The 19,806-nt window shown below is 48.7% G+C and overlaps 1 protein-coding gene across 1 annotated transcript; it reads right to left on the bottom strand.

The window, feature by feature from the left end:
* Nucleotides 1-14,083: 14,083 nt before the first annotated feature.
* FEM1A (fem-1 homolog A) lies at nt 14,084-17,532 on the bottom strand. The gene has a single exon (XM_006110519.2). It carries the CDS (start codon nt 17,405-17,407, stop codon nt 15,371-15,373), a length of 2,037 nt encoding a protein of 678 aa, XP_006110581.2. The 5' UTR covers nt 17,408-17,532; the 3' UTR covers nt 14,084-15,370.
* Nucleotides 17,533-19,806: the final 2,274 nt, after the last annotated feature.

The raw sequence follows: 19,806 nt of genomic DNA, 5'->3' as shown, positions 1-19,806 counted from the left end.
GTCACGCAGCCAGACACACATTTGGTATTTAGGGGAATTACTCAGCAGACAGGAAGTTCCTGGCTGTGATGTAAAATATTTCAAAATGCTCGAGACTGTGCAGCAGCTTCCCTATGTCTTCCACCTCAGCCCCCCTCCCAGCCCTTACCGATTGCTTTGCCCCTCAAGGCTGGATTTTCAGGGAAGCTCAGCACTACCTCCAGCTGCAGACAGAGGCGAGGGGAGCCGGGGCAGGGCTAGCATCTTTGGAAGTGAGCTATTCAGAGAGGAAAAGTGTTTCTGGGGTTAAGACACTGGGAGGGGACGCTGAAGAACTCTCCTGGCTCCGTCCCAGGGCCGCCCCTAGGATCCTGGGCAGCCTGCTTGGGAACTGCACCAGCAGGATGCAGGGGTGGGCTGGGAGGTAGAATGACCTTTTTGCAAGTGTATTCCTTTAGTAGCAACGGGAACAGCATGGCATGGGCGAGGGCCATCTGTGTCAGTGTCCAGGACCCACCTGGAGATGGTTTTCAAACAGTGTTGCCCCACAAAGCAGAGCTAGAATCCAGCCGCCATCCATGCTTGACCCTAGTAACTTGTATTAAACCACTAATCACTTTGGGGGAACAATACCCTCCGCCCACGGGTGCTGCCAACTGTTAGCTACAACGGGGTCACAGCACGGTTCTCTCTGCGTCAGCACTATGTCCATCCCTTGGGATCGCCCCAGTGCTTGTGGATGCAACCCAAGCCAGGTCCTCTGGAGATGTACAAAGTGCTTTTTCTGGCTGACACACCAGCCCTACCTTGCGCCCTGCTCTTTGGTTTATTTTGAGGCCCTCACGAGGCCTGAGTTCCAGTCAGAGGCTATGTCAGCACTACAAAGATAAATCGGAAAAAGAAAAGCAATATGCAGTATGCAAATCACGTATCTTTTTCCAATTTACTTCCAAAAGAGACTTTTCTGAAATTTGGCCCCATATAGATGGGGCCAAATTTAAGAAAAAACCCTCTTTTGGAACATCCTTTCTTCCTCGTAAAATGAGGTTTACAGGGATGCCGAAAAAACATGTCCACTTTTCTGACATTTTTTTCAGAAAAGCGGATATGTTCCTTGGTATCCCGGAATAGCTCTGCAGTCTAGACATAGCCAGAGTAGTGTAAGTTAAGGCTACAGTGGGAGTATTGCATTTGTATTGCCAGGCCTGTGCGTGTTTGACACAGACATTCACTTGCTGGGGATTTACAGTATGGCTACGTCTACACTGGCATGATTTTCCGGAAATGCTTTTAACTGAAAAGTTTTCCGTTAAAAGCATTTTCAGAAAAATCACGTCTAGATTGGCAGGACACTTTTCCGCAAAAGCATTTTTTGCGGAAAAGCGTCCGTGGCCAATCTAGACGCGCTTTTCCACAAAAACGCCCCGATCGCCATTTTCGCGATCAGGGCTTTTTTGCGGAAAACAGCACTGTGCTGTTTACACTGGCCCTCTTGCTCAAATGATTTGCGCAAGAGGGCTTTTGCCCGAACGGGAGCAGCACAGTATTTCCGCAAGAACACTGATGCTCTTACATGAGAGCGTCAGTGTTCTTGTGGAAATTCAAGCGGCCAGTGTAGACAGCTGGCAAGTTTTTCCACAAAATCAGATGATTTTGCGGAAAAACTTGCCAGTCTAGACACAGCCTATTACAGATACTTGAAGTAAAATGCCCACCACCTCTCTTGGCCTCTGTCTCTTGACATTACCTTCTGCCGCAGCCACTCCGTGGGGCTGGCAGAAGTAGGCTCTCAAATGCCATGGAGCCATGATTTGCTTCATGGGCAGGAGAGCCAGGGAACAGGCCAGTCCTGCTACTGCCTCTTGCCCCGACCCATCACCCCCCAGGGCAGCACCTCATCTGTCTTCGGGGGGGGGGGGGGTAGGGTTATCCTGCAAAGGAGCCGGGATCTAGAGAGCTGCTGAATCACGGTTCAGAGAAGGCTGCAGGGACCAACTGATACGTGAGCGTTGGAACTGCCCTTCACCTGAGAGTCGCCGCGGAGGGGGAGCATCGGCAGCATCCCGGCAGCTGTTTCTCATAGACACACAGCAGCATACGAAGGCTGCTGAGTTAGACCAAGCCCGTTTGGATCAGACGAAGGCGACATCCATGTTTTGAGTTGGAGAGGTAATTTCCATTCAGGACGTCCCACCATGGCTTAGCACTATGCTTCTACGTTTAGCACATGAAAGGAGCTAAACTGGTACAGGTAGAGCCACCCACCCTGGAATCACCTCCAGCACCCATGCAATGTCCCCTAAGAACATGTGGTCTAGCAGTTAAAGCACAGGCCTGGGAAGCAGTAGCACTAAGCTCTGTATGTCACGCTGGGACTTTGGCTGAGGCAGTTGCCCTATTTGTCCCTCCCTTCTCCCTATCCACAGAGGTAATCCCCTCCCCGAGGCCATATAAGAACGGCCACACTGGGTCAGACTGAAGACCCATCTAGCCAGTATCCTGTCTTCTGACAACGGCCAGTGCCATGTTCCCCCGAGGAGTGAACAGAACTGGTAACCATCTAGTGATCCATTCCCCGTTGCCCATTCCCAGCTTCTGGCAAACTGAAGTAGGGACGCCCTTCCAGGAATTGATCTAGCTCTGTTTTGAACCCTGTTAAAGTCTTGCCCTACACAACGGCTGTGTCTACACTGGGCCACTTATTCCGGAAAAGCGGCTGATTTTCCGGAATAAGCTGCGAGCTGTCTACACTGGCCCTTGAATTTCCGGAAAAGCAACGATGCTCTACTGTACAAAATCAGCCGCTATTCCGGAAAAACTATTCGGCTCCCGCTCGGGCATAAGTCCTTATTCCGGAACACTGTTCCGGAAAAGGGCCAGTGTAGACAGCCCAGTAGTCTTTTCCGGAAAAAAGCCCCGATCGCGGAAATGACGATCGGGGCTCTTTTCCGGAAAAGCGCGTCTACATTGGCCACAGACGCTTTTCCGGAAAAAGGGCTTTTCCAGAAAAGCAGCCAGCCAATGTAGACACTCCTTTTCCGGAAAAACTGAAAACGGAATAGTATTCTGTTTTAAGCATTTCCGGAAATTCATGCCAGTGTAGACACAGCCAAGCTGCTCTGGCAAAGGGTTCCACAGGTTGACTGAGTGCTGCATGAAGAAAAACTTCCTTTGGTTTGTTTTAAACCTACCTGTTAATTTCATTTGGTGACCCCTCCCCCCCCAGCTCTTGTGTTACGGGAAGGAGTAAACAACTCTTCTTTATTCATTTTCTCACTAGTCATGATTTTATAGGCTCTGTCATATCCTGCCCTTCCTTTGCTGTCTCTTTCAAGCTGAAACGTTCCAGTCGTTTCGTAACTCTTGTAGTGAGGCAGCATAGCCTCCTGGTGACCCGGAAGAGGAAATTCCCCATAAGACTCCTTGGTGGGCGGTGCCAGAGCACCCCGGCCCCGCCCCTGGGAAGCAGATGGGTGGGACTGGAAGTATAAGAGGGGGAGCTGAGCAGCTCAGCCGAAGCTCAAGAGGCAGCAGAGACCCTTGCCTGGTTGCCCTCAGCTAGGGTTGCCAGACGGTTTCAACAAAAATACTGGACACACTTGACATTACATCACAGTTGGAAAAGCGTCCATGCCAACGGTTGCTTTTGCGGAAAAACTTGCCAGTCTAGACGCAGCGATGGAGTGGGAAATACTTTGATGAGAGGCATTGAGGGTGTTACCCTCAATGTCTTGATGAGCAATTGTTAAACAATCTCTTTTGTCCTTAAGTCTGAGCAGTGGTTGGTAGGGAGGGGCCTCAATTCCTTTAAAAAAAATAGGAAAGCAAGGGCCTTGATCTTTTGGCTAGGCTGCACCTGGAGGAAGGAGCCGAAGACCACAGGGTGGAGAGACGGTCCTGGTTTGGAAAAGAGGTTTTAGGGTGAATTTGAAAAAAATTGTACTGAGGTTTCAGTGTAGAATTAGCCAAGCATTTTGTTTCTTTTGATTTGTAATCTACTTTGCTCTGCTTGTTCTCACTTATTACCACTTAAATCCTATTGCTTGTACTTAATAAAATCATTTATTTTCTATCAAACCCAGTATAAATAATAGTTATCTGAAGGGGCAACCAGTGGGTACATTTTCCCTTTTTTTGCTAAAGGGAACTTATCCAGGTAATTCAATGAGGGGGTTTATCCCATTTGGGGAATGGTATCCCAGGGAACTGGGCCCAAAACTGCACTCTCCTTAGACCTGAAGAGGTTGAGTGTCTATACTGCTTCTTGGTGGGGGCAGAGATCTCAGCTCAGGGCTTTGGCTGGGGAGACCCCCGGAGCCCAGGACTGGGTGGCAGGGAACCACAGAGAGCGGGAAGGTGAGTGACAGTGGCCATCTCAGCACCCAAAGGGTCATCTGTGGTTTCACCCCGTTACAACCAAGTTTTGTGAGATTTCTCTGAAGCTGTTCACAGTCTGCTTTGGCCTTAACTATTCTTAGCAGTTTGGTATTTTCTGCAAATTTTGCTACCTCATAGTTTGTAGTCTTGAAACCAGTTACCAATCCATGAGGACTTTTCCTCTTTTGTGTCATGACTTTGGTTAAGAGCGTTTGGTGAGGTTTCTTGTCAAAGACTTTCTGGAAATCTAAGTACACTATATCCAGTGGACCCCCTTGTCCACATGCTTGTTGACCCCACACCTCTCCAAGAATTCTAATAGATTGGTGAGGAATGACTTCCCTTTACAAAAACTATTGACTCTTCCCCCACAAATTATGTTCATTTATGTTTCTGAAAATTGTTTCAATCAGTTTTCCCAGTACTGAAGTTAGACTTACTGGCCTGTAATCACCTCTAAAAACCCTATCTGGAGGTATCCTCCAGTCATTTGATACAGAAGCTGATTTTGAGGTCAGGTTACAAACCACAGTTAGTAGTTTTGCAATTTTACATTTGAGTTCAGAACTTGTAGGAAAATACCATCTGGTCCTGATGACTTATGGTTAGCTTGTTTCCAAACCTCCTCTAATGACATTTCAATCTGGGACAGTTCCTCAGAATGGCTCAGGTTTGGGAATCTCCCTCACCTCATCAGCCATGAAGACCAATGCAAATAATTCATTTAGTTTCTCTACAATAACCTTATTGTCCTTGAGTGATCCTTTAGCATCTTGATTGTCTAGTGGCCCCATGGTTTGTTTAGCAGACTTCCTGCTTCTGGTGTACTTAAAAATGTTTGCTATTTCTTTTTGGGTGCATCTAAACTGGCAAGATTTTGCACAAAAGCTTGCTAGCTGTCTACACTGGCTGCTTGAATTTGCGCAAGAGCACTGACTTTGTAACGCTCCTGCTCAGGGATAAGCCCTCTTGCACAAGAATACTTGCACGAGAGGGCCAGTGTAGACAGGCACCTTAATTTTTTGCACAAGGAAGCCCAATGGCTAAAATAGCCATTGGATCTTTCTTGTGCAAAAGCGTGTCTATACTGGGCACGGATGCTTTTGTGCAAAAGCATCCGTGCCAATCTAGATGCTCTTCTGCGGAAATACTTTTCCGTTAAAAGTATTTCCGCAAAATCATGCCAGTCTAGACGCAGGCTTTGTGTTTTTGACCAGTGTGCCCTCTAACCTACATGGCAGCACAGCTTTACACTGATTAATCAACCCCACCCAGAGGCTCAGAGCTCCATGCATGGAGCTGACTGACTGGGTGTGGCTGATTAATCACCAGTGAAGCTGTGCTGCCCCACATCTTAGAGAGAATTTTTGACCAGCTGGTCTTCAAGTTTTTTTTGTTTTGGCCTTCCTAATTATATTTTTACACTTCAAAAACTAACTTGTACTTCTTAAATGCCTTTTAATCTCTCACTGCTTCCTTTACTTGATTAAGCCACAATGGCACTTTTTGGTTCTCATAGGCTGCGTCTAGACTGGCATGATTTTGCGGAAATACTTTTAACGGAAACGTTTTTCCATTCAAAATATTTCCACAAAAGAGTGTCTAGACTGGCACAGATGCATTTGCGCAAAAGCATCTGTGCCCCGCAGAGACGCGGTTTCGCGCAAGAAAGCTCCGGTGGCCATTTTCGCCATCGGGACTTTCTTACGCAAAAAATTCCTGTTCCTGTTTACACTGGCCCTCTTGCGCAAAAACAATCCTGCCAGTCTAGATGCACCCATACTGTTTTTTAAAAATTGGGGGTATGCATTTATGTTGAGCCTTTATTATGGTGTTTAATGGGCAAATACTGGCCTCAGGGCCAGATCCAGTCTACCAAAGTTAGCCGCTGGTGAGTCCCCACACAACCGTATTTGCCTGCATCTCTGCAGGTTCAGGGAATCACAGCTCCCATTAAGCATGGATCATGGTTCCTGACCAACAGAAGCTGCAATTGCCCGTACCTGCGGAGGTGCAAGTAAATATAGCCGCAGCGGCCCACCAGAGTGAGCCACCACGGTTTTATTGCCCATCCCTGCTTTAAGAAATGTCCATGCAGCTTGAGGGATTTCACTTTTGGCTCTCTACCTTTTGGCTACGTCTACACTGCAGGCTTTTTGCACAAGAACAGGCGTTCTTGCGCAAAGACTTGCAGAGCGTCTACACTGCACATGTGTTTTTGCACAAGTAAATTTACAGTACAGTGTCAGAAAACAGGGCTTCTTCTGGAAGAGTTATTCCTCTCCCCACGAGGAATAAGCCCTTTTGCGCAAGAGCTCTTCCACAAGAAGGCAGTGTAGACAGGCATCATGAATTTCTTGTGCAAAAAAGCCCTATGGCTAAAACGGCCATCAGAGCTTTCTTGCACAAGAGAGCGTCCACACTGCAATGGACACTCTTGCGCAAAAGCACATCACAGTGTAGACATGCTCTTGTGGAAGACCTTTTGCACAAGAACTCTTGCGCAAAGTAGTTCTTGCGCAAGAAACCTGCAGTGTAGACGTAGCCTTTCAGTTGAACTAACCTCCTCTTTTTTGTGTAGTTGCCCTTTCTAAACTTAGATGCCACAGTGTTGGGCTGCTGTGTTTCTCCTGCCACAGGGATGTTAGATTTAATTATGGTCACTATTTCCAAACAGTCAGGCTGTGTCTACACTGGGCCACTTATTCCGGAAAATCAGCCGCTTTTCCGGAATAAGCTGCGAGCTGTCTACACTGGCCCCTTGAATTTCTGGAAAAACAATGACGATCTACTGTAAAATTGTCAGTGTTTTTCTGGAAAAACTATGCTGCTCCCATTCGGGCAAAAGTCCTTTTTCAGAAAAACTGTTCCGGAATAGGGCCAGTGTAGACAGCACAGTAGTCTTTTCCGCAAAAAAGCCCCGTTCGCAAAAATGACGATCGGGGATTTTTACGGAAAAGTGCGTCTACATTGGCCATGGACGCTTTTCCGGAAAAAGTGCTTTTCCAGAAAAGCATCCTGCCAATGTAGATGCGCTTTTTCCGGAAATACTTATAACGGAAAACTGTTCCGTTTTAAGCATTTCCGGAAAAGGGTGCCAGTGTAGATGTAGCATGTTTTCCTCTTGGACCAGGATCCTGCGCTCCACTGAGGACTACGTGTGAGGCTTAGCTCATCTGTGAGCTCTTTGGATGAAAGACTGGTGAGCCAGGAAGCACCTAATCACACACTTTCTGACTCTCAGCAAGACCTCCTTCTAGCCAGAACCCATAGTACACCATACTGCTCCTTTATAAACAACCCCATAGGTGGCAGCTTGCAACAATGGAACTGCTCCACTTATTTTTTGCTGCACAGGATACTCAGTGAGTATGGTTGCTTTTTTATAGCATCTGCTGAGGGCTTCCAAAGGGAATGGCAGGGCCCGAGTGTCAGGTTCCAAACGGAGTTTTCTTCTTGGCATTTTCCCTCCCCTTATATAACTTCCCTTTGCCTAGATCAGTGATCCTCAACATGTGATCTGCAGACAACTAGACCATCCTGCAGATGGGCCATGGGGTCTAGGCTCATCACTCCCTCTGAAACTGGTGCTTCCCTTCTGTGTCCCCCACACAAGGTTGGAGCACCAGGACCTCGTTGTGGGGGGGGAAGGGGAAAACAAGCCTCGCAGATCAGATCTAGCTTGTGGGGCGAAGGAAGTGGCTCTGCATGCTGCCACTCCCCCTCTTCAGCTGGGGGGGGGGGGGAGATCAGCAGCACAGGAAACTGCTTTCCCCACTGCTTCCATTGGCTGGAATCATAGGGAATGGAGCGGGGGGGGGGGGGGGGGGAGAAGGTGTCAGTGCCTGGGATTGGTGGGAATCATGAAGCCAGGTAAGTACTCCCCCCCACCCCCCCAGACCTTGCACTCCCATCCCTCTCTCTCTCTCTCACCCTCCCTCAAACCCCTGCCATCCCAATCCCACTCTGGCACACTGCCTTTTTCCCAGCCCCCACCCCATTCCTGCACCCTACCTCTCCCCTTCCAGCCTGCTCCCAACCCTATACCTTCCACCCCAGCCCCTCATCACCATCCCTTCCTGCATTCATCTTGGTGGTTGGCCAGTGGTCCACAGAAAGGTCTGCGCTGAGCGGGATGGGCCATAGGCCAAAAAGTTTGAAGAACCACTGGCCTAGATTATTGCGTTACCACTCCAGGCACATGGCAATTGTGGCTGCCCTGCTGTCCAGGGTTGCCCTTTCCTCAATATGTAATTGCCTCTGCTCCCAGTTTTACATAACACTTGTAGAAAGGCAGAATTGACTGCTCCGGTGAAGGGGAGACAGAATGCAACAGACATAGCTTGTAAGGATGGGGCCTCTTACCAGGCTACTTCAAACCAGTGGCATGAGGAGGCTTGGGTACAGAGTTTTGATTGTGGTTTTTTTACACTTTAGATTTACCAGGACTGTCAAGTTTTACCCATTTCTGTCAGAGGTCTTCACAGATGACCAAAAAACTGGAGGAGGACCTCTCAGATCTCTGGGGAAAAAAAAATAAAATAAAAAAAATAATAAAAAAAAATCTTTCTACAAGGCATTTTTCCCCTTCCAGAAACTTTAGACTTTGAAGCCAGTGGTTGTTATTTTCAAGCAAAACCCACCGCGATTTAACCAGAACGATGCCAAATCCCTTTGTACCCTCAATGGTTCAGCTTTCACTTGATAGCAGGGTGGTCCTCATGTCCCTAGCTCTTCAGCCACATGGCCACGACAAAGAGCAGAGAAGGGGTAACATGTGAGGATGGTATTTAGGTGCCTAACCACCACAGGTGCTTTTGACACATTTCCAAGTCCTGAATTTCCAGTGGAACACCCAAGCAATTGTTTTTTAAACACACACACTCACACACACCCCCCACCAGTCGGAAAAGCAAAAAACAAGGCCCAGACCCATCTTTAACACCTAATTTAGCCAAACACTAACAAGACTCCCACGCTGAAGTCACATGCTTTCTCTTTTGGGTGGTGGATTTCCTTAGGGAGCACATGGGCCGGTTGTGGGGAGCAGTGAGGACAGAGCTGCATGTGTCTGTCAGTGCACACACAATGGAAGGTACTAGGTACATTTTAAGACCCTCATTAAATGTCACCTACAAAAAGTCTCAACCATGCTATGCTGGGACCACAGCTAATCACCATGGTCTAACAGGCTGTTACCTCGTACGCCTCTGGTCTGTTCCAGCCACGTGTTCCCATCTTATCAGTTGGGGCAGACGTGGGGAAACTTTTGGGACTGACCCCCAGAAAAATCAGTGGGGAAAACACACAAGTGAGAAGCCCTTCACTGAGGAGAAAGATACTCCACACCTTCCCCTTGCACACCTGAGCCAGGGGGAGGAGGGGGGGTGTCCAGGCTAGTATATGGTATGCTCCAGCCCCATGGGTGTTTGGCTAGAGTGCCAGCGTGGGGTCCCTAAGCCTCAAGGGCCAGATTCAGACAAGCCAGGGGCTGCTTCCAGCCCCTGGGCCTGAGGTCCCCCCCCCCCTCTTTTGGGCAAAGAAGAGTTATGCACACAGTGCCTAGGCCAATAGGGCTCCACTCTGAGGTACTACCACCACACGTATAACAAACAAAGTAGGGCACACAATTAGCTCTGCATGCTCGTGGCCAAACTACAGACCTGAACCTGCAAATGCATGCAACAAACTGTGCTCATAGGAGTAGTCCCGCTGAATTCAATAGGATTTGTACAATAAGCAAAGGGGAAGGGAGAGGAATTTCTGAGGCAAGAAAGAGGAAAGGATTCTACCATGGGCTTTCCAGCCTGTCTCCTTCTGAAGGGATATCGGGTTGGGGAGAAGACTTCTACCACGTGTTGCTCTCTCCAGTCCCTCAGGAAGACATAAGAACGGCCGTACTGGGTCAGACCAAAGGTCCTTCTAGCCCAGTATCCTGTCTACCGACAGTGGCCAGCACCAGGAGCCCCAGAGAGGGTGGACCGAAAACAATGATCAAGTGATTTGTCTCCTGCCATCTCTCTCCAGCCTCTGAAAAACAGAGGCCAAGGACACCATTTTATCCCCTGGCTAATAGCCTTTTATGGACCTAACCTCCATGAAATTATCTAGCTTCTCTTTAAACTCTGTTATAGTCCTAGCCTTCACAGCCTCCTCTGGCAAGGAGTTTCACAGGTTGACTACACGCTGTGTGAAGAAGAACTTTCTTTTATTCGTTTTAAACCTGCTACCCATTGTCACAGCACAGACAGAGGACTGTGCTGTGACAATTAGTTTCACACAGGTCTGAGCTCTAGCGGGACTAGTTGCAAACAGTTTATTTTCCCTCTAGTGTGATGTACAGTATAATTCCAGTGATCCAAACACGCCTTATCCAAAATCCAATTTAACTTACATGGGGGGAACGCACCCTGAATTTAGTTAACACTTCCATTTCTTCACAAAATGGCTTCTCTAAACATTTCAGCTGTGCCCCAGATTATTCAAGTGAACTGTAGTAGGAACCCCTGTGCGTATTGTGCCCCGCAACTGCCCAGGGAAAAGCATAACACTGACACTCCTCCCAAGAGCTGCCAGCCAAGTCCTGTCTTCACCACAGACACCTTTGAGCATTTGTGACCAAAGCACCCCCGCTACACCCTGGGAAGCAGGGAAATGCTGACACTATCCCTATCTTTAAACTCCAGGCTATCCACTTTGGAAACACTGATCATATAACAAGTGCAGGATGATCCAGGGAGCTTAAAAGAGCTCCATAGAAGGACACTAGCAACTAGCCCCAGCAAAGCCTCAGTTGAATCACCCTCTTCTGTGCATTTCTGCACAGGAGCCACATAGTGGCCTGGGGAGCTGTGGGGGCAAATCGGAGCTAAAATTTTAAAAATATGGAGAACAAAACAAGAAGAAAGAATCTAGGGAAGAAAAATGTGCAGGATCATTTCAGGAGCATGACATAAGCCAGGGTTTATGACTGTCCTAGTGAGAACATTTCTCCCCCCCCCACACCCCCCTAACTCAGATAATCATTCAGTTACTAAAACAGTCCCTAAACATTTAACTGTGCCAGTCAACTGCCTGTTCTACCCTGCATGGTGGAACCAGCCCAGGCAACACCTACAGTAAATAATGGCTGTTACATGGTAATTATACTTCAATTCACACAGTGATTTCACTTACCCCGTAATTACCATCAACTTGTAATTGCAAGGTGCAAAATAAAGTAATGTGGTCTTTTCTGTCATGTTAAGCTTCCCCTTTCACGAGGCTCCAATCAATGGCCAGATTCCACAGCTACCTGATCACATGGTCACAGCTTCAGATTTCTTACTGTCCTGTAACAGCTCAGCCTCATGACTACTCTGGGTGCAAGAGGGGAGTTAATCAAAGGCATCCTGACGGGATCCAGGGTAATGATGTTGCAGCATGAATATACATGCCAAGTTTCCAAAGCTGGATGGCTCCCTTAAAATAAATAAAATCAAACCTCACACTATCTCCAAGATTTCCAAGTGCCTAGTATTTTAGATCTCTAGCTTGACACACCATAAAAAATGAACTTTCGTAGGACAGGAGCAATGTGAAAGTCAGACACCTCTAAGGTAACTTAAATTGGCCATCCAATAACTGAAACATTCAGGGTCTTAGATACTTAGAACAATCCTCCCAAGCCAACATTTTTAAAACCGGCACCCAGAGTGAAAGAAAAACCACTAGACTTACACCAAATAAAAGAGATCCTCAGCCAGCAGCAGTGAACATAGCTCCATTGACTCTGATGGATTATGCTGATTTATCCCACCCAAGGATTTGGCCCAAAAGCTGTGATCAATCTGAATATCATGGAGCATGTCAGCATTCGGGGACAGTCAGCTAGTTTAAGCTGGAAGTGTCTTATTGAAATAGGTTTTGTAAAACTTACTGAAGCCTATCAGTGAATGTTTTCATTCATTTTAAATGCTGAATAATGCATTTGAGTTTAAACTTCCCCTGCAATTCCTGAAATCTAATCACACCAGCATAGTGCTAATGCAGGAAATCCAGAAAGTGAGCCTTATTAGAAACAGAAGGAAAACAATTTTCAGAAATGTAGGTGGAAATGTAAACAAAGGTAGCTAAACTGTTTTTCACTAAATTAAGGTCTCTAAAAGTTCAGCAATACACGATTCTAGCATGGCCCACTGAGCTCTAGGAAGATCCACCAACTTCTGACTCTGCCAGATCCCTACTAGGGGATTCCAACAAAGGATCAAGGCCTAAACAGAAAACATTGGTTCTGTAGATGCACTTCAGGGGTGTGTGTCACAACCTTCACCATAAATGGGCTTTGAATTACTCAGGGATGACCAAATACCAGGGTTCTATTCTGCTCTCCATCCACATGCACTCAACCATGTGCCTGTAATTAATTGATGGGCACAGCATTTCCTGTAGAACTCCACATACCCATCCCTCTATTGGCACATGCTGGCATTTTCAAAGAACCCACAGGCCAGGGATGAGTTACCAGGGAGGCAGTTTAAAGGGACATCATGAAGTTAGGGCTGGACTTCCAAAACCACCCGCACCAACCAGCTCCAGCTGCTCTCAGTGGAGGCTGAACACCTTTGAAAAGCTGGTACTTGAAATCTAGAATATTTTCAAATTAAGAAGATTAAAATAGCTTCGGTTCCCACACATGCCTCCAAGCATGCTGCTCTCCTCTACTGTTGTGTGAGGCCCCAACCCAATAAAAGACTTAAAGTGTGTACTTAACTTTAACTGTAAGTGTACCATAGTGAAGTCAATAGAACTATATTGAAAAAAAACTTGCTAAATCGGGGCATGTAAGTGCCAAAGATCTACCGGGGATACTGAGGAAACCAAAGAGGTCACTTGTAACAATAGGAAGGACAAAGGATACAGTGAGATCTGTGTACTTGTTAAATCAGCACTATTCCTTTAAGGAACAGAGAGAACTCTTTTGCTAAGGCTGTACATATTTATCTTTTCATGTCTTCCATGGGCTCTGAAGCTGGGTTGGAACAGAGCAATTCCTCCCATTTATTGCCCAAAAAATTTTAATGCCTTCTTCCCACAATGAAACTGAGCTCCTGCAAACACAGTCCTGGCATCAAGGAATTCCAAGGCATGTACATTCCATCAGCATTTGTTTTGTTTTATTACTTAAAGTTAGGAGCACTCATCAGCTCACAAAGTTAAATTTATTTGTGCAGTTTAATCCATAGCAGCCAGAAGGAAAAATGCTTTACCTAAATTAACTCTGCACTTTACACCTTGATAAGGAGTTAAACTTTCTTGCCTCATAAATAAAACATTTAATAGTTAACACTCCAAAAACTAAATGACAGCTCTACAATATCCTTAAAGGGAAGAGAACACTGGGTTACCGAGGTTTATAGTTCAGCTGCCTGTAAATACTAGTAGAGCAGCTTGATTAGATCACAGTGCATGGGCATGTGTCAGGGTTCTGATCATCCTGACCTTTCCTGGAAGCTCAGAGAACAGTTGCTTCCCCCTCAGATGCAGTTCACGCTAACTGGGCCAAGAAATGAGCCACCGGCTGCTAAAGCAACCCCTGCATTTTATTTTTTGTCTCAGTAGGAATGACTGCATCGTGCTGTCAACACAAAACAGGGTTCTGTCAATGTGGACAAATATCTGTTACCCACTGCCCCAGGGCAAACTTCAGTCCAGGTCTTAAACAAACAAAACCAGCTCACCCCAAAAGTAGCCAACTGGAAACAGATTTTTATTTCACTCTTTAAACTAGCACCATACTTAGTATGAAAGAACCAAAAAGCCAAAAATAATGAGTCAGGAGCCCTTTCAAGGAAGGATCAAGCCCAGTGGAGCTTTTCAACCTTTAAAAAAATAAAATAAAAATCATCCTTTGCTAACATTCCTTGTCTGCTCTTTCTTTCAACCATGGACTCCCCACATTGTACAGATGTGCACCTGCTTTAAATAAACCTCCAAGCTTTGTCCCATCTGCAAACATTCTCTGAGCTGGAATGGCTTGAAAGGGGGGGAGGGGGGAATATCACAAATACCAGCTCAAGTAACAAGGTTTTGGCCTACAGACAATACTATATGAGCCAGTCTCCATGCCGATCTAAGTCTACATAAGCACAGGGTTGGCTCATGCAAATCTGTAAGACTAAGGCCCTTGCCAGCAACAAAGCCATATTGATTAAAAAAAGATAGAACCCTCCCCATTCATATAAGCCAGTATTGCTGACAAACCCATGTTACTAAGATGCCTTGAGATGTAAACACAGGGTTGGAGAAATCTTGCAGTGCAGACAAGGCCTGGGTCTGGCGGGGGAAAAAAAATATTCAGCTTTGCAAACAGCCATCAAAATCTCAAACTTTTGCACATGGCTACTCAGGGGGCGGGAAGAGGGAAAAATCACCACATTCTTCTAGAAAGTGGTGCAAGTGGCAATTAGCCCTGCTGGGCACTAGCCACCCACCTTTTAGGCTGATGTGCCACATATGGGAAGAAGAGGGGGGACTAGGATAAAATGGAAGATATTGATATTTTATTCCTTTGCTTGCATTCCTATTGGTTGTCCTTTGGGGTAGGGGATGCAGAAGAGAGGTGCTCGTATGTGAATTTGTAGTTATCCTAAATCACAAACGACTGAATTAATCCAGCATTTACGGGACAAGGTGGGAGGATGCAGGGGAATCTTCTACAAAATCTCCAGTTGCCTTCTGCCTTGAAGATGCGATGGTTGGCAATGGGGAAGACAGCAGCTGCAGTCTGCTCTTGACTGTGTTCAGTGAAGGCTTCAGGCACCTGGGGACGATGAGGAAACGACACAGTGAGAAAATCTTGAGTTTCCTTCCCCTGTACGGATAAGCTCAATGACGGGAAAGGCTGCAGCCTGCCTCAATGCAACGAAGGCTTCCAGCACCCAGCAAATGGATCTGCCCCCAAATCTTGGTTTCCCCTCCCCCTTAGGGAGGATGAGCAGGTCCTGGAAAGGCTGGTGACTTTAGCCCTCCTCCTCTAATGAAGCTCAATGAAAGCCTCCAGCTCCTCAGGGATGAAACCCTTATAAGGGATCTTGTGTTTGTCCAGGGCACGGGCAGCAAGGCACTGGAGGGTGATGTAGTTAAAGGGCTGCATCATGCTCTTGGTAAGCAGCTTCTCATCCAGTAAATCATAAGCTGTCTGCTTGAAAGCGTTTGTGGCATCCATGTGGGCTCCAGCCTCCATCAGGGCACTCATGATCAGAGGGCAGTTGTTCTGGGCAGCAATGTGCAGCGGGGTATTGTTGTCATAGTCACGGCTGTCTGGATCAGCCCCACACTCTAGCAGCAGGTTCACAACGTGGAGTGACGGGAACTTGCCCACTGGGTAACGCCCCACAGTGGTGGTGTCCTTATCCACAGCCATGTGCAAGGGAGTGAATCCGTTCTTGGCCCGGGGACTGCACTTTAGTAGGCAGTAGATGGTCTGGCGCTTCTGGTGCTCTTGCTCGGGGGTGCATTCCACCTTCTCCAGCAGGAAGACCAGATGGAGGATGATTGCTACTGCCTTGGTGAACTGCGCAGAGTCCGCCACTGGGTCCTTGTTAAGCAGAAGTGCCCGCTCTACCTCCCGGACCCCTTTGCTCAGCACACCCATGAGGTCAGAGAAGCCCAGTTGGGTAGCTAAGGTGCCCTTGGAGCGGTCCTGAAGCACATAGGAGAAGAGCTCAGCAAAAGAAAGGAAGCTGCTGGCAGTCATGGGGCTGAGGGGCTCCAGGTTGCCTTGCTGCATGTCCAGGGCATACCTCCACAGGTTAATACAGCGTTCAAAGTTGCCTGAGTCAGCATAGACAGCCCCCCGGTAACGGATGTAATAGGAGGTGTCTGGGTGAGAGGGGCCCAGGATGCGCTCTCGGATCAGAAGTGCCTGCATGCGCATCTCATCCGGGTCAGTGATCAGAGCTTCTAGCTCCTCCAGCGTGCTCACCTCTCGGGAATAGTCGTAAGCCAGCACCAGCTGCCGAGGCTCAGGCTTGCTTAGATATTGCCCCCCCTGGTGCCGAAGCTCCATGGCCCGCCGCCAGTACTTGAGGGCCCCCAGGAGATCACGCTTCTTATCCACAAAGGTGGCTCCTAGCAGCTCCAGGGCTTCTACAGCAGCCTCCCGACTGCAGTACTCATCCGGGCCCTGGTGCTCATCCTGGCTAGTAGCACCACATCCCTTCCAGCCCTCTTGCTCCTCCAAGGAAGGGCAGCACGGATGCGTCTCCTGGCCCGTCCCGCGACACTGCTGCCTCCCACTGGCCGCACAATCCCCGTCCTCGCGTCCCGGCATCTCCCTCCCCTCCTCGTTCGGCAGCCCTCCTTGGATGAGGTACTCCACGATGTTGGTGTGCCCGGTGACGCTGGCAGCCAGCAGCGGGGTCATGCCGTAGCCGTCCCTCTCCATGCGGGCCTTGGAGCGGAGCAGCAGCTGCAGGATCTCCAGGCTCCCGGACTCGGCGCAGTCGTGCAGGGCGGTGTTGCCCTTCACGCTGCGCCGGTTGACGTCGGCCCCCTGCTCCAGCAGGTAGCAGGCGATCTCGCGGTGCCCCTTGTAGCAGGAGATCATCAGGCAGGTGTGGCCGTGGCGGTTGGCCACCTCCAGGTCGGCGCCCCGCTCGCCCACCAGGTAGCGCACGATCTCCAGGTGCCCGTCGAAGCAGGCGGCGCGCAGCGGGGTGGAGTTGGTCAGCGTGGTCTGGTTGACGGCGGCGCCGCGCTCCAGCAGGCAGCGCACCACGGCCAGGTGGCCGGCGGCCGAGGCGGCCCACAGCGGCGGGGCGCCCTCGATGGTCTCGCCGTCGAAGCTGACCGAGCCGCCCTCCTCCACGCGGGCGCCGCAGTGGTCCAGCAGGTACTCCACCACCTCGCGGTGGCCGTGGCGGGCGGCGATCAGCAGCGGCGTCCCCCCGCCGCCCGGCCCGGCCGCCAGGGCCTCCAGCTCCGCCCGGCTGCGGCTGCCCAGCAGCTTCTGCAGTAGCTTCAGCTTCCCGTCGCGGGCCGCGTTGTAGACGGCGGTGCGCAGGTCCATGGCCCCCGCCGCGGGCCCTCCCTGGCCATGGAGCGGCGGCGCGGGGAACCTAGCAACGGGAGAGACCCCGGCCGCCTTCAGTGCGTCTCCCCCGCCGCCATCTTAGGGTTTTAAGGCAAAACAAAATGGCGCCCGACGGGCCGGGCCAGGGCAAGGCATTGTGGGACACGTGGTTTTGCCAGCGCCGCGCTTCGCATTGCCGCCGAGGGAGAGAGGGTCGGGGAAACCGCCTTTCCCAGCAGGCAACGGGGAGGAGCGGGTCGCTCGCGGGCGACAGCGAGGGCGTGCCGAAGTGGCGTTTGGGAAATGTAGTTCGCCGTCCACACGCTTCGGCAGCCGGCATCGGGGAGTGTGGTCCGTGGGAGACTACATTTCCCAGCAGGATAGCGCCTCTCCGGGAGCCTACCTGGTTACTGGGGGCGGGGACGGTCGTTCTGGGAAATGTACTTGTGTAATCTCACCCATCGGTCCTAATTAGTGTTCTATGTAGGCTGAGCCCTTTGGCAGCCACCCAAGAAGGGTTCAGATGCTGCCTTCTGATTAGTGGAGGTCCACAGCCCGCAGCATGTGTTTCTACTCTTGGTGCACATCTGCACATGCCTCAGTGCACATAACAAAATTTATTCCACACATTGATGGAAAAGGTTAGAGGGAATAGTACTTCTAGGCTATGTCTAGACTGGCAAGTTTTTCCGCAAAATCAGCTGCTTTTGCGGAAAAACTTGCCAGCTGTTTACACTGGCCACTTGAATTTCCGCAAGAACACTGACTTCCTACTGTAAGAAATCAGTGCTTCTTGCGGAAATACTATGCTGCTCCCGTTCAGGCAAAAGCCCTCTTGTGCAAATCATTTGCGCAAGAGGGCCAATGTAGACAGCACAGTACTGTTTTGCGCAAAAAAGCCCCGATCGCGAAAATGGCGATCGGAGCTTTTTTGCACAAAAGCGCGTCGAGATTGGCACGGATGTTTTTCCGCAAAAAGTGCTTTTGTGGAAAAGCGTCCATGCCAATCTAGACGCTCTTTTCCGCAAATGCTTTTAACGGAAAACTTTTCCGTTAAAAGCATTTGCGGAAAATCATGCCAGTCTAGACGTAGCCCTAATGTATCCCTCCCTACCCTAGCATTTAGGGTAGATGAACACCTGCCCCAGGGTTTGTGGCCTTGAGATGCAACAGGCTTTGGTTAATGGGTGCAGCTGTGGAACCTCCACTCACCTTCATCCATCCATGCATCCCATAGGTGCTGGAACTAGGTGCTGTGCAACCTCCCACTAATCCATGCATCCCATAGGTGTTGCCACTCCCCCTGGCTTGAAGTGGTTTCCATGATATACGGAATTTACAATTTGGTTCAGTGGCTCTCAGCACCTCTGCATCCTCCCCTCTCTCTCCATCCCTTCACTTTTCTCCAGCCCCCTCATCGCTTTCCCACACCATCCATCTAGCACCCACTCTCTCCATCCCATTATCTCTCCATCCATCTCTCCTTATAGCTCAGTTGTTTATGTAGCATCTGCCATTGTGTGAAGTGACACCAAACAGGAAGAAAATGTAGCCATTTTAGGTCAGTACTGGCACCCCTTAGGGTAGAGAAGGTAGTTTTTCCCCCAAAAATAAAATGGCTATCCATGGAGCCTTGCAAAAGGTGGTTTGTATCTTCAAAGCAGACAGGACACTGGCTTCTTCAGCTTTCCACTGTAACTTCATAATCTGTAAAAATTTAATTTGATACCTTTAAAAATGCCTTGAATTGGTTAACCTCCAAAATAAAGTTGTTAGAAGGAGCAACATCACAAAAACACAGCTGTGCCTGCTGTACACACTGCACTTTTAACAGCCCTAACATGAGATATTTTATAAATGTGAATTTTTTAGTAAATCTTTCAGGAGGTTCCCATCAATTCCTGGATGGGACAATATGGTCGAGAGATAATAAACATCACAATGTGTGTAACAGTAAGTAGCCAGTGGGTTCTGTATATATGGACTCTTGCCATGTGAGAAGGAGCATATTCTTTTATAAGGCCCTGACTTACATTGTGTGACTGAAGGCAAGAAATACACAGTTCAGCCTTTGGTGAAACTAACTGCAACTGTGTTGACTTCAGTGTAACAGCACCTGCTTGCACCAGGTTTGAATTTGGCCCTGTGAGTTTCACCATGTAGCCTCTAATGAAAAGGGAAGTACATGTGTGATGTTACCCCAGGGCTACATCTAGACTGGCATGATTTTCCGCAAATGCTTTTAATGGAAAAGTTTTCCGTTAAAAACATTTGCGGAAAAGAGTGTCTAGATTGGCACAGACGCTTTTCCGCAAAAGCACTTTTTGCGGAAAAGCGTCTGTGCCAATCTAGACGCGCTTTTCCACAAAAAAGCCCAGATCGCCGTTTTCGCGATC

Source organism: Pelodiscus sinensis, chromosome 19, assembly GCF_049634645.1.
Source record: "Pelodiscus sinensis isolate JC-2024 chromosome 19, ASM4963464v1, whole genome shotgun sequence".
In the NCBI taxonomy this organism is placed as follows: Eukaryota; Metazoa; Chordata; order Testudines; family Trionychidae; genus Pelodiscus; species Pelodiscus sinensis.
The sequence above is the reverse complement of the archived record's forward strand: the minus strand, read 5'-3'. Positions and strand labels throughout refer to the sequence as shown.

Bases quoted from the DNA above. Each gene is read 5' to 3' on its own strand.
- FEM1A (XM_006110519.2), bottom strand. From the start codon at position 17,407: ATGGACCTGCGCACCGCCGTCTACAACGCGGCCCGCGACGGGAAGCTG.